General features: G+C 39.9%; 1 protein-coding gene across 1 annotated transcript; it reads left to right on the top strand.

Moving 5' to 3' along the window:
• The first annotated feature begins 4,789 nt into the window (after positions 1 to 4,789).
• DYNLRB2 (dynein light chain roadblock-type 2) lies at positions 4,790 to 12,164 on the top strand. Its single transcript, XM_021702730.2, has 5 exons — positions 4,790 to 4,958; positions 6,720 to 6,811; positions 7,297 to 7,372; positions 11,088 to 11,255; positions 12,121 to 12,164. The coding sequence occupies exons 1-5, from the start codon at positions 4,790 to 4,792 to the stop codon at positions 12,162 to 12,164; spliced, it is 549 nt and encodes a 182-aa protein (XP_021558405.2).
• Positions 12,165 to 12,452: the final 288 nt, after the last annotated feature.

Consider the following 12,452-nt stretch of genomic DNA (forward strand, 5'->3'; position numbering starts at 1 on the left):
ACTATTTACATTTAATGCAATCACTGATATATCAGGATTTAATTCTACAATTATAATATTTGCTTTCTAATTGTTCCACTTGTTTTCCATTCCACTGTTTGCCCTTTTCCCTTTTAGATTATTTGAACAATTTTTAGTATTTCATTTTAACATATCTGTTATGATGTTTTGCTACATCTGTATGCTTTTTTACTGGTTGCTGTAGGAGCTATAGACCTCATTTTTCAGTCTACTTAGAATCACTACTTAAATACTTCAAGTGGAATGTAAGATCCTTACTCTTAGATAAATCACTTTCCCTCCCCGACTTTCTACTGTAATTATTTTACATACTATATGTATATACTTTGAAAACTGTGAACAATGTTACAATTTTTTGTTTTCAACCACCAAACATATTTTGAAAACTAAAGAGAGAAGGAACAGACTATTACAGAGACTGGCAAATTTTTTCAGTAAAGGGACAGATAAATATTTTAGGCATTTGAGGCCATACACTATGGATGCAATGATTGGAATTGGCCATGTGGACGCTTCTGGAATACAAACAGTGTTCTATTTCTTCACCTAGTTGAGAGTTACACAAGAGTTCATTTTTTAAGGAATGAGATCTTGCCATTTGCAACGACGTGGATGGAACTGGAGGGTATTATGTTGAGTGAAATAAGTCAAACAGAGAAAGACATGTATCATATGATCTCACTGATATGAGGAATTCTTAACCTCAGGAAACAAACTGAGGGTTGCTGGAGTGGGGGGTGGGGTGGGAAGGATGGGGTGACTGGGTGATAGACACTGGGGAGGGTATGTGCTCTCGTAAGCGCTGTGAATAAGCGCTGCAAGACACTTGAATCTCAGATCTGTACCTCTGAAACAAATAATACAATATATGTTAAGAAAAAAAAAAAAAAGAAGAAGAAGAAGGTAGCGGGAGGGGAAGAATGAAGCAGGGGAAATCGGAGGGGTAGACGAACCATGAGAGACGATGGACTCTGAAAAACAAACAGGGTTCTAGAGGGGAGGGGGGTGGGAGGATGGGTTAGCCTGGTGGTGGATATTGAGGAGGGCGTGTTCTGCATGGAGCACTGGGTGTTATGCACAAACAATGAATCATGGAACACTTCATCTAAAACTAATGATGTAATGTATGGGGATTAACATAAGAATAAAAAAAAAAGAGTTCATTTTTTAGTAACTCACCACCCTAACTTTTGTGCATCTTTTTTTGTGTCATACCTACCAAATTTAACCTAATTTTGAAACTAAATAGATCAGAGAGCTTGAAAAAAACAGATGAAAGACTTTGGAAATGGATTATCAGAAAAAAAGAAGGGGTACATAAAGTATGTGGGATTTATTGCTCCCTTCAGCCCTTCCTTCTTTGAACAAAATTAACAGATGAGAAAATACTTAGTTTGCCCTCAACTCTGAGATACTGACAATTTCTACTAAGTGCAATTCACTGAGTTGGGAACTGCCTACTGGAGCTAGAAGTTGAAAAATAAGACTTATGGGAGCACCTGGCTGGTCCAGTTGGTAAAGCATGCAACTCTTGATCTTGGGGTTGTGAGTTCGAGTCCCACACTGGGCATAGAGATTACTTAAATAAATAAAAATAAAAATGGAGCTTGTGGGAAAATGAGATTAGGGGTCAATGAAGAATATATTCAATGTGAATAGCAGGAGAAAGGGAATAAGAGAAGAAAGGGAAAGATGTCCTTTAGTGAGAAAGTCAACAGTATGAATTCTGGATATTTTTCCTAGGGAGGGCATGAAGGAAAAGGAGGTTGAAGAGAAGGTGGTTAAGAAGAGAGGAAAGAAACAGGGGACAGAAGTAGAGAGGAAGAGGCTAGAGAAAGAGATGAGATGGAGGGAGAGAGAAGAGAAAAGGAATGAAAGATAAAAGGAAGGATGGACTAAAGAAAGGAAAAGACACAAAGAAACGTGGCAAAATGACCCATATTTGGCATGTGGTACAAGCCAGGCATTTACCCGTATGATTTAAATCTCACATCAACTCCCTAAGGTAGATACTATCTTTCCTCTTTTATAAATGAGGAAATGAAAGCTCTGAGGATTTATTTTACTCAGGGAAACACACCTAGGAACATCAACCACAGCTGCATGCAACTCCAAATTCTGCGCTCAAGGAAACCATTTAATTCCAACAGGGAGAATTCCTTTATGGCAAGTAAATGTTTATGTGACACTTGACTCCCAGAAAGAATTACCCTAGAGGGTGCCCTTGTCCTAATAAGTAGAAAATAGTTGACCTTCTGAAACCTTAAACCTATAATTCTGCAAATCTCTGGGATCAGGTTGTATTATGTGCAATACTTATTGAGATCACTGACATCCTCTAATTCTGCCTTACTACTAGGGGGCATTTTCAAAGAATCTAATGAAAGAATCTAACATTTCACTTTCTGAAGTGAAATAAGTACTAGAAGTTCTGTTTAAGTTGACAAAGAATGTCTTATCTTATGACAAAATGGGCACCAAATATATTCCATGGCCCAGTTTATAGTATTTGCCAACTAAACACGAATGCCAAAGATAGATAGATGTATGGGGTGGTATAGAAAATTCCAAGAGACGACTCAAGATTATCAAATTACCTAGATTTCTTCAAGCTAAGCAAAGAGCACTAGCAAACTACCAGTGGGAAAGAGAGACCTCAGAAAAAAATCACCTCATTTTGACAAAATTATTTGACAAAATTATGTGAAGAATAGTGGACTTTGTATGTACCACAAATTTGGGGGTCACTTCAGAGTACTTGGGAAAAAATACGCATTAATTCTTTCACTTAAGTTCAAAGTTACTTAGCACTTACTGTAGGTTAAAAGGAGGGGTAACAGGATGGCAGGAGGAGGAGAAGGGAAAGGGATAATTCACAAAAAGGCATAAAAATTAAACCAAGCTACCTCCAAGGAATAATTAGAAGTGAAAATCAATAAGGAGAAAATGGCTCATATTCTCCTCATTGATTTCCTGTGCACAGTGAGTCAAACTTGACTGTTGGTTAGAAGTCAGTTTGGCTACTTCTTATTACTTTTTCAGCAGTTGGGTACTCCTGTCAGTGTCTTTCATGCTGGAGTCTTTCTTTGCTCTAATCACAGCTGTCAGCTATTGAACGAGTTTGACACCTTGACTCCACAAACGAGGGGATTCACACTCTATGCATATGCAGTTGATTCCTTCATTAAAGCTGACTGACATAAAAGATACGGTGCACAGCCACTGATTTTTATAAGCAAAACAAATGGCTACACAATCAAGTAGGAATATCCTTGATCAGAAACACCCAGAGAGCCCTAGAATTGGTCTTTATAAAATTCAGCCATTTTTATTACTGAAAATACCTATACTTTTACTATTTAAAATGCTAGATATAGGCAATCAGTCAAGAGCCAGATCTGTACACACACACCAGACTCCTCCCCTACAACCTTAGCTGTCCACTCCAAATAATCTTGGTTGGAGATCCAGGTGTTGGTCAAAAGGAGGATTACTTAGCCATTGTGATCTGGGTTTTGGGGTGGCATTTTTAAGTTTCTTGGAGGAAAAAGGACAGAATGACAGTGACCATTGTCTCCTCACCCAGCACCAAAAAAGAAAGCAGAACTAGAGCTTCTCACAGTATTGTCATAATGTCACGAAATGATAGAGTCTTAAGTTGAAATGGACCAACTTCAAAATTGTTTCAGAGCATCCCTGACAGGGGCCCATTCAGATTCTAGTTGACATTCTTAACAATAAGTATGACTTGTTTGGCTGGAGGCTGCTTTTGGGAAATGGAACCACAAACCCCATCAGTAGCACAGGGAGTCCTTACAGCATGGTCCAATGGGGATGAATTCCCAACCTGTAACTTGTATCTAGCAATCAGTGTTTGCCCTCTGCAAACCCCAAGACGTTATGACTCCAGCCACCACATGTTCCTGCTGCACTTCTGACAATGGTTAGTCTCTGCCTCCCAGGCCACAGAGACATTACCAATGCCCTTCAAAAGGTCAAGTGACTGCTGACCATCCCTAACTGACCTTTTCGTTTCCTCCATCAGTTCCTTAAATAGCTAGTGAAATGCTCTTCTATGGCAATTTGTTGAGCCTCCAACACTACCACCTGCAATTTCTCAGCAACTCAGAACTGCTGACAGATAATGACCCAAAAAACAAAACAAAACAAAACAAAAACCCAAGCATAAAACAAAACAAAACCCTAATGAATTAAACAAATACACTGGTGAGGAGAAACTCTTCAACTGAGTGAAGAGCAGTAAGGGGACACTACCACTTGAAGAGAGTGAAGATGTAGCTTACCCTACTGTCTGGGGGGTAAGGAGATATAAATCAACAAATATATATATATATATATATATATATATATATATATATATATATATATTTGGTTGTACTATTCAATGCTGCGATATATTTTAAGGAAAAAAAAAAAAAAACTATCGGTGGGGGACGGGAAACAAAGAGGACAGTGCGAAAGGAAGTACCCTGAGCGTCGCAAGGCTGCTGAGTCTGTCACCAAATCTCTAAAGCGGCCCAAGCCCAGAGTCAGACGGCCCCATCCCCTGCTTATTGGCTCCAGAGCACGTATCACACTGGGACAGTGTTGCTTCGTGTGTCGCATTTGGTCTGTCTCCTCGTCTAGAGTGAACTCAGGCCCAGAGCACCCGGCACGTGGCAGGGGCTCAAGAAAACGTTCTTGAATGAGGAAGTGGCTGTTACACTAAAGCGTATCTCAAGGAATGAATGACTGAATGGACGAACGAATGACCAGGCCTATGCCCACTCGGCTCCTCAGGCCCACGACCCCGCGGGCCCTGGTGCACCCAGGTAAGCGACCGGGGGCCACCGGCCTCAACCTCCGCCTACGGCGGCCGAAAGGCGTCAAGACCACTTCAGGGCGGAAGAGTCGCCCCCGGCTGCCGCCGGACCAGCGTACGCGCAGGCGCGGGCACCGACACTTCCGGGAGGTCACATCCTCCCCCGTCTCCTAGCAACGGGTGGAAGCGTTGCTGACTTCCCGGGCAGCGGTGGTGCCAGACTGAGTCGAGTCTCGCCGTCCGCACAATGGTAAATCTGGAGCCTCCGTCTGCGACCCGTCGCTTCAGGGGCGCCGACGTCGGGGGCCTTCCCTGTCCGGCCCCCGGAGGCCGACCCTGGCCCTCCCGTCCCGGGGTCGCAGCGAGGGCTGGGGGCTCCAGAAGCTTCTTGGAGAGGCGACGGGGAGACCCGGGAGGAAGGAGAGGGCGACCTTAGAGGGGAGACGATACCTAGATGGGGGAAACTCTCTTGAGGGTTAGTTACCTATGGAGTTGATTCCGGGGGCTGGAATTTGCGGGGTGTAGATATCGAGAAAGAGAGAGATTGGGGGGGGAATGAAAGATGTTGAGGGGGTGAGAGACGTCGATAGTGAGGAGAAGTTTGAAAAGGAAAAGACGAGATGGAGAGGAGAAAAGTCAGATCCTGGGAAGGAAGAAAGATGCGACAGGGAGAGCAGGGGAATGGGGAGAGGGGAGACGGAGGCGACACTGAGAAAGAAGAAAGGAAAATAAAGAGGAAAAGGAGGAGAGAGCAAAAAATGAAAAAGAAGGAGAAGAAAAGGAAAGGGAATAGTTTGAAAAGGAGCAAGGTGAAAGAATTTTAAGAGGAATGAAAAGGGGATTGGAGATGGGGATTCAGAGATTGTATTGGGGGGCGCAGAAATCACGAAAAAACAACTGTAAGAGGAGAGGGAAAGGCTGACAGCAGAGAGGTATTTGGGAGAGAAGTTAAAAAAAAAAAAGATAAACGGGTGTGAGTGGTCGTAAGGAGCTGTGGACATTGTCCTTAAAGACGGCAAAAATGTAATACATTTTGGATCCCCTGTATAAGTATTTCGCTGTAGTGCAGTGTTTCCCAAAGTGATATGCAAACTCTAGTTGCTATGTAAGATAGCTTGGAAATAACAAATAACACAGCGAATCACATCTGAAAAGTTATTCCTCTTCCCCCGCCCCAGCCCGTAGACTATATCCAGGAGAAAGCCCCCAGCACTGTTAGGTCCTTAATACCGCTGTCATTTGGTAATTTCCATTTTTCACCTGAATATCAGAGTTCAGGCTCAGACCTTTCTTTGGGGTAGAATTTAATCATATGCTCTCTCTTCATTTTGTTTGCTTTTATGGTTATTTCTGTTTATGACAAACAGTAGCAGATTTCCATTTAGTAGTGGTAGTGATGTATAGTTTCCCTGTAAAATGTGTTTAAGTTTTTAATGGTGAGATAATTTAAACAGCATGCTAGGTAAATAATAGAGATGGTATTCATAATGGCAAAAAGTAAGAGTCCAGTACACAAATGCCTGAAATTCAGAAGTACCTGCTGTAGTGGTGGAAAAGAGGACATAAGTGTCCCTGCCCACATCAAGTGCAAAATAAAACTATCTTTTTGACTAAAGTAGGATAATGTTCACTTCTGTGATGTTGGAAGGAAAAAATAAATCACAAACCCTCATCAAGAAACTTCAGGATACTGTTTGAATTCAGAAAATCCAGTGAACACTCGGGAATAATATGCAAGTTTGAAAAAGATTATTTGTGATTTTAGCATTGGTAGAGGGGAATAAAACTGGTACAGTATAGTCTGTGCATAAGATTAATTCAGAAAGCTGAGTTAATTAAGGGGTTCCAACATAATCATTTATGGTTGAACATTCAGCTTGCACTGAGACCCAGGCTCTCATTACCAAGAGAATCCTGGAATATGTTGTGTTTACAGAATATCCTGAATTTAATCATCTGAACTCCCAAGTAGGTAATATTTAGGACTAAAAATCAGATATCTCGTGAAGGGATACTTTTAGACAGAGGGAGGTAACCATATATCTCTATAACTATTTGACGGACTATAATACAGAGAAGGAATTTTTCATATGAATACAGAAAGATCAATGAGCAAAGCATGAGTGGGAGAAGATTTCTGTCCAATTTAGAGAATGCTTTTCCAGCAAATAGAGACATTAAAAGTTGAGTGAACTCTTGTGAGGCAGTGAGCTTTCCACTCCTAGAAGAGTTCAGGCCAAGAGATGTGTCAGGGTTGTATGTAGGAGTTTTATATAGGCTTGGATACAGGACTTGACCATTTCAAAGCTCTCTTCCAGAGGTCTGAGATTATAGTATCCAGTATTTTAGGTTAAGGAGATTGGGGGGTAGGTGTCTCTCTAACCATTATTCACTTTAGGATTGGGGTTACCACAAAAACCCCCTTTGGTTAATTGCCTTCCTGATCTCTTCAGGCAGAGGTGGAGGAAACCCTAAAGAGGATCCAGAGCCATAAAGGGGTTATCGGAACTATGGTCGTAAATGCAGAAGGTAAATATGTAACAGGATGCCTTCTTGACATGCATAAGCCAACCAAGAACCTGTTTGTTGTGCCAAGCCTAGGACAGACATCTTAGAATTTGAAATAAAAAGTATCATAATCATAAATATATCCAGTCACAAATACACACTTAAAATACATATGGAAGAAAAGGCAGGGATGTGTTACGGTGATCATCTCTGAGTGTTGGAATTACAATTGATTTTTGCTTTACTTTCCTGAAGTTTCTCAGTATTTTTCTTTTTTTTTTTTTTAAAGATTTTATTTATTTATTTGAGACAGAGAGAATGAGATACAGAGAGCATGAGAGGGAGGAGGGTCAGAGGGAGAAGCAGACTCCCTGCCGAGCAGGGAGCCCGATGCGGGACTCGATCCAGGGACTCCAGGATCATGACCTGAGCCGAAGGCAGTCGCTTAACCAACTGAGCCACCCAGGCGCCCTCTCAGTATTTTTCTTATCCAAAGGCAACAAAATATCATTTTTAATACCAATTAACTTCGTCTAATTAACCACTACTAGGATAAGATTATATTAGGATTCAGGGCACTCGTCTGAAAGCCAAATTAATTTTTTCCCAAAAATATAAACGAAAGGTTTATTTTTATGGTCAGATTATTAACAACCAGAGTGTATAACAAGCATGTTTATTAATAGCATATGGTATAAGTTGTGTGACCAGAATTCATAAGCTATTCCATTTCAGCAGCCTACTCAATTTTAGATGAAAGTACCATTTATTATAGCGCAGCTTTGCCGCTTTCAGAAGACCCATGAACCTTAATACTGAAAATATTTAACTAAGATGGTGTTCATGTGTTCTTGTTTACTACTAGTGGTTTTAGTGTCATTTTCAGCAAATCATTTTAACATATCTTCAGGTTTTATTCATGACGAGGTAGGCCTTCTACCACATTTATACATTTAGATCTCCTCATATGATGTGTTAACCAGAGTCCTTTGGTTTCACTGTTACTGAAACATAAGCATCCTATCCATGACGATAAGGTAGACTTATCGGTTTCGCCCACTGCGGAGTGGTACAGGTTTCTGTTAGAATAGATTCTTTGTTAATGTTGGTTTCTCATTTATAAAACCATTCATTGTTTACAATACTGCAGCACTGACTGTTGAATTAGATACTGGTGAATATACATATTTGTTTCCCAGGCAGTCATAACTATTACATATTCTTATGTATATATAAGCCTGATTTCTGTTGGCTCTTAATTTTAAGTGTTCTTGACATCTCTAACAATCCATCATTTGAATTTCACTAGATTTTATTAGCCATCCAGCCAATTCCTTATACTTTTGAAATACAATCAACCAAAATACAAATGTACAGTCGAAGACTACCAGCTTACTGGGATCATAGAGAGTCCTATTTTAAAGTACTACCATAAATTCAGCAATATCAAATTCATATTCATTGTTCTGGAAGTTCCATCGTAGGGATTTATCCTACCCCTAGACACAAATGTGAAATGGCATGCACACAGACATATTCTGTAGCCCTGCTTATAAAAGTCAAAGATTGGGAACAGCCTAAATGCCCGTCAGGAGGATTTATTAGTTACATGTTCATAAGGCATCCATTCAACAATCATGTTATGCAGTCACAAACCTGAGTGGCCCAGCCTTATGTGTACTGAATGGAATAATTTTCCAAGTCTTGAAATGAAAATAAAAGTACAGAATAGAGAACAATACAATTAAGGAATGAAGAACGCAAACACAAACATACTTGAACACACTTAGAATGTCTCTGCAAGGTTACCAAAGAAACCAATGACTACTTCTCAGAAGGAGACGTAGGTGAATTTTCTACCATGGGCTAAAATTGCTTTCTTAATAAATTATTTTTTAATTACCTCACATGGTACCAAGAAAGAGCTCAATAAATATTTGTTGATTGATTTTTTTCAAGCGGTCTGTAGTGGATATGAACAACTCCAAGGGTTTCCACGGCGTGCACTTATTATTCAGAAAGGCTAACTGTTTTATTTACTGACTTGGATCATGAATAGACTAACTAAATAGGCCTGAGCACTGGATTCATAATCTTGTCATCTATATTTTAAATAATTTATTCTGGTTGTATTTCTTGTTTTGACACTGAGCAGTGCAGACTTTGTAGGTAGTCACTCTTCAGGATGCAAAATAAAACTAGTCCACGGGATGTGCTTTCAAAAGGTGGAGTGCTTGCTACATTTCATTCTGCTGCTTGTTAAAGACACAGGCCTTGCCATGTTTCATCAGCTGTGAATGACATAACTGACTTCAGGGTACAGTGGCCAACAAATAATTATACAGAAATGAACACATCTGATATAAAACCTTATTTATTGAACAGGTTTTCCTGTAAATATTGTCCTTGTCTTGTTTGGCAAGACCCATTCCAGAGGTAATGGTTTTCTTAAAAGAGAAAAGCAAGTAGTCTGTTTCATGGTCAGAATGGATGTTCTCAAAGAATATGAAAAACTGGGAAAATCCTTAGTTTGTAATTACTGTTCCACACCTGAAGTCCTCTCTTGTGTAACAGTTTCTGGAATTGCATTCTCTGAGGGAAAGCGCAGAGCTATGTTCGCCTCTTTCACTGCTTGGCCTTAATTCAGGTACTTGTAGAATCTGAGCAACCCCAAACTCACCTTTATATGTCCCCCTAAATAAAAGGCAAGTTGGCAAAACAAATCCTTGCAATTCCCTGGCTATCCGGTAGTTCTCAAAATCATCTGAAGGCCTTCTCAGATTCAGCACAACATATGTAAAGTCCCTAGCACAGCACCTGTTCAAAAATAAGCCCCAAGCACCAAGCAACCTGAATTGAGCTAGATTGATTTGAACGGAATTGAATTATACTTGCATATTTGTCTGGCTAGATTTTCCCAGTTAAATTAATAGGTTCAGATTTAAATGCACATAATGGAACAATAGAGCACACAAGCAACTAAATTTAATAATGCTTAAGCCAAGAATGAGCACAAACCAAGGAATGCCCAGCAAAACCAGAGTGCCCTCGCTGCTGTGTCCTCTACTATAAAATTTAAGGTATGCAAAATACTGTATGAGGAGATACAAAGAAATGTTGTTTAAAATCCCTTTTTGATATACTCTTCAACGTGGGCTGTGATATCCCTTTCTATTTCTGGCCTTAGGGGAGGAAACTAGCACCAGGTCACAGACCAAGCATTTCGAAGCACAATGGTTGTAGACCAGCCGCTTGGAGGTGCATTTTGTAGAGTAATATGTTACCTTAGTTCTGAAGTAATCAATTCACAGCTTCCAAAAAACGTATGCACCAAAACGTTCATCACACCATTAGCTACAACAACAGTAACAACAAAAACAGTTCCTAACAATCTAACAATGGGCGATTGGTTATATTATGTTTATAAAATAGTGGACAGCCATTAAAAATAATTTGATGGCATTATCACTGACAAGAACAGCTTGTATATGCTATCATTTAAATGAAGAAAAAAGCAAGAGTCAATTTTGTTATGATAGTTAGACCAAGTATATTTTAAAACCCACGTAAAGACAAAAAGATTGGCAAGGAATAAGCTAAAATTGTTACCAGTGAGTAATCTCGGCCATAACTTTTTCTTCCACTTTACAATCACCAGTATTTTCCAGTGTTTCCATCGTGTGCATATTCCTTTGATAGTCAAAAAATGTTAACCCAAAAGTGAATCTCGTAACAGGCATTCCTATCCGAACAACGTTGGACAACTCGACAACGGTTCAATATGCAGGTCTTCTTCACCAGCTGACAATGAAAGCCAGGAGCACGGTCCGTGACATTGATCCTCAGAATGACCTCACTTTTCTTAGGATCAGATCAAAGAAACATGAAATCATGGTAGCCCCAGGTAATGTGGCATTTTGTTTCATATTTAAAACATCTTTCTGCTTTACCGGATAGAAGCTTTGTTTCAATGAACTGGAAGTATAGATTTTAACATGCAACATGGCTCATAATGTTCTTCAATTACAAAATGAAGATGTTTGAATCTGAAAAATCCAACCTGGAAATTTTGTGAAATTAGGGACAAATGTAACCTTTGAAGAAGTTGAAATTTTTGCCCATTTGCATTTATCAGAAATCAAAATTTTTAGGAGATGTAGGTCCCACATTAGGTGAACTTAGGACACCGAGACTTTCAGGAGAGTGGAGAAATGTCTCCTGTCCAAAGGATAAAATAGGGAGTGGATCAAAAGCCTGTAGGGTCTTACACCTTCCCTGGGAGAGAACCCATTCACTTGGTCTATGGACAGACAGCAGCCATAGAAATACTTCTTTCCCTGAAGGAATTACAGGCACAGTATTAGCCAATGTCTGTATAAAACAGGACTCATGCTCCAAAATCTAGTCTAGAACAAACTTCTCTATAGAACATCTATAAAATCAGAATGACCCACAAACTGAAGCTTTTTCTCCACCTGTGTCCTCACCCTGGCTACACATTAAAAGCACTTGGAGAGCTTTACAAAAACAATTACTGATACCTGAGGCCTCACCCCAGGCCAATGAAATCAGGACCTCTGGAACTGGGCCCCAGGTCATGGTAGCTTTTGAAAGCTGGACGGGTGATTCCAAAGTGCAATGAGGATGGGAAACCATTGGTCTATAGAAAGTCCAAGTGATATTTTGAAGAGAAAAGCAGGTTAGCTGAAGTATTCATTTATTAAATTTAATTTTTCGGGTGGGTTAATTTTGTCCACCTCTCTCCACAGATAAGGAATATCTTCTGATTGTCATTCAGAATCCATGCGAATAGCCTTGCTACGGCCCAGCTTGTCCTGTGACTCCCGGCCAAAAACCTTTACTCTTTATTACTAAAATTATATTCCAATCGAACTGACCTTTTGGACATTGTTTTCTCTTTTTGCATTTAAACTACTGTGCACGTCTCATTTAGTCCCTTTCGAATGTATTGTAAAGTTGTGATTTAGCTATGTAATAAATGAATTCTGGTATGTGGGTCTCTCTTTTTTTTTCTACAAAACAAAACTGAAGGATTCTCGTGAGAAGACAGGCTTCCTTGCGACAGTCTTTGCAGTCTAGA

The sequence above is a fragment of the Neomonachus schauinslandi genome, chromosome 16, assembly GCF_002201575.2.
Source record: "Neomonachus schauinslandi chromosome 16, ASM220157v2, whole genome shotgun sequence".
Taxonomy (NCBI): Eukaryota; Metazoa; Chordata; class Mammalia; order Carnivora; family Phocidae; genus Neomonachus; species Neomonachus schauinslandi.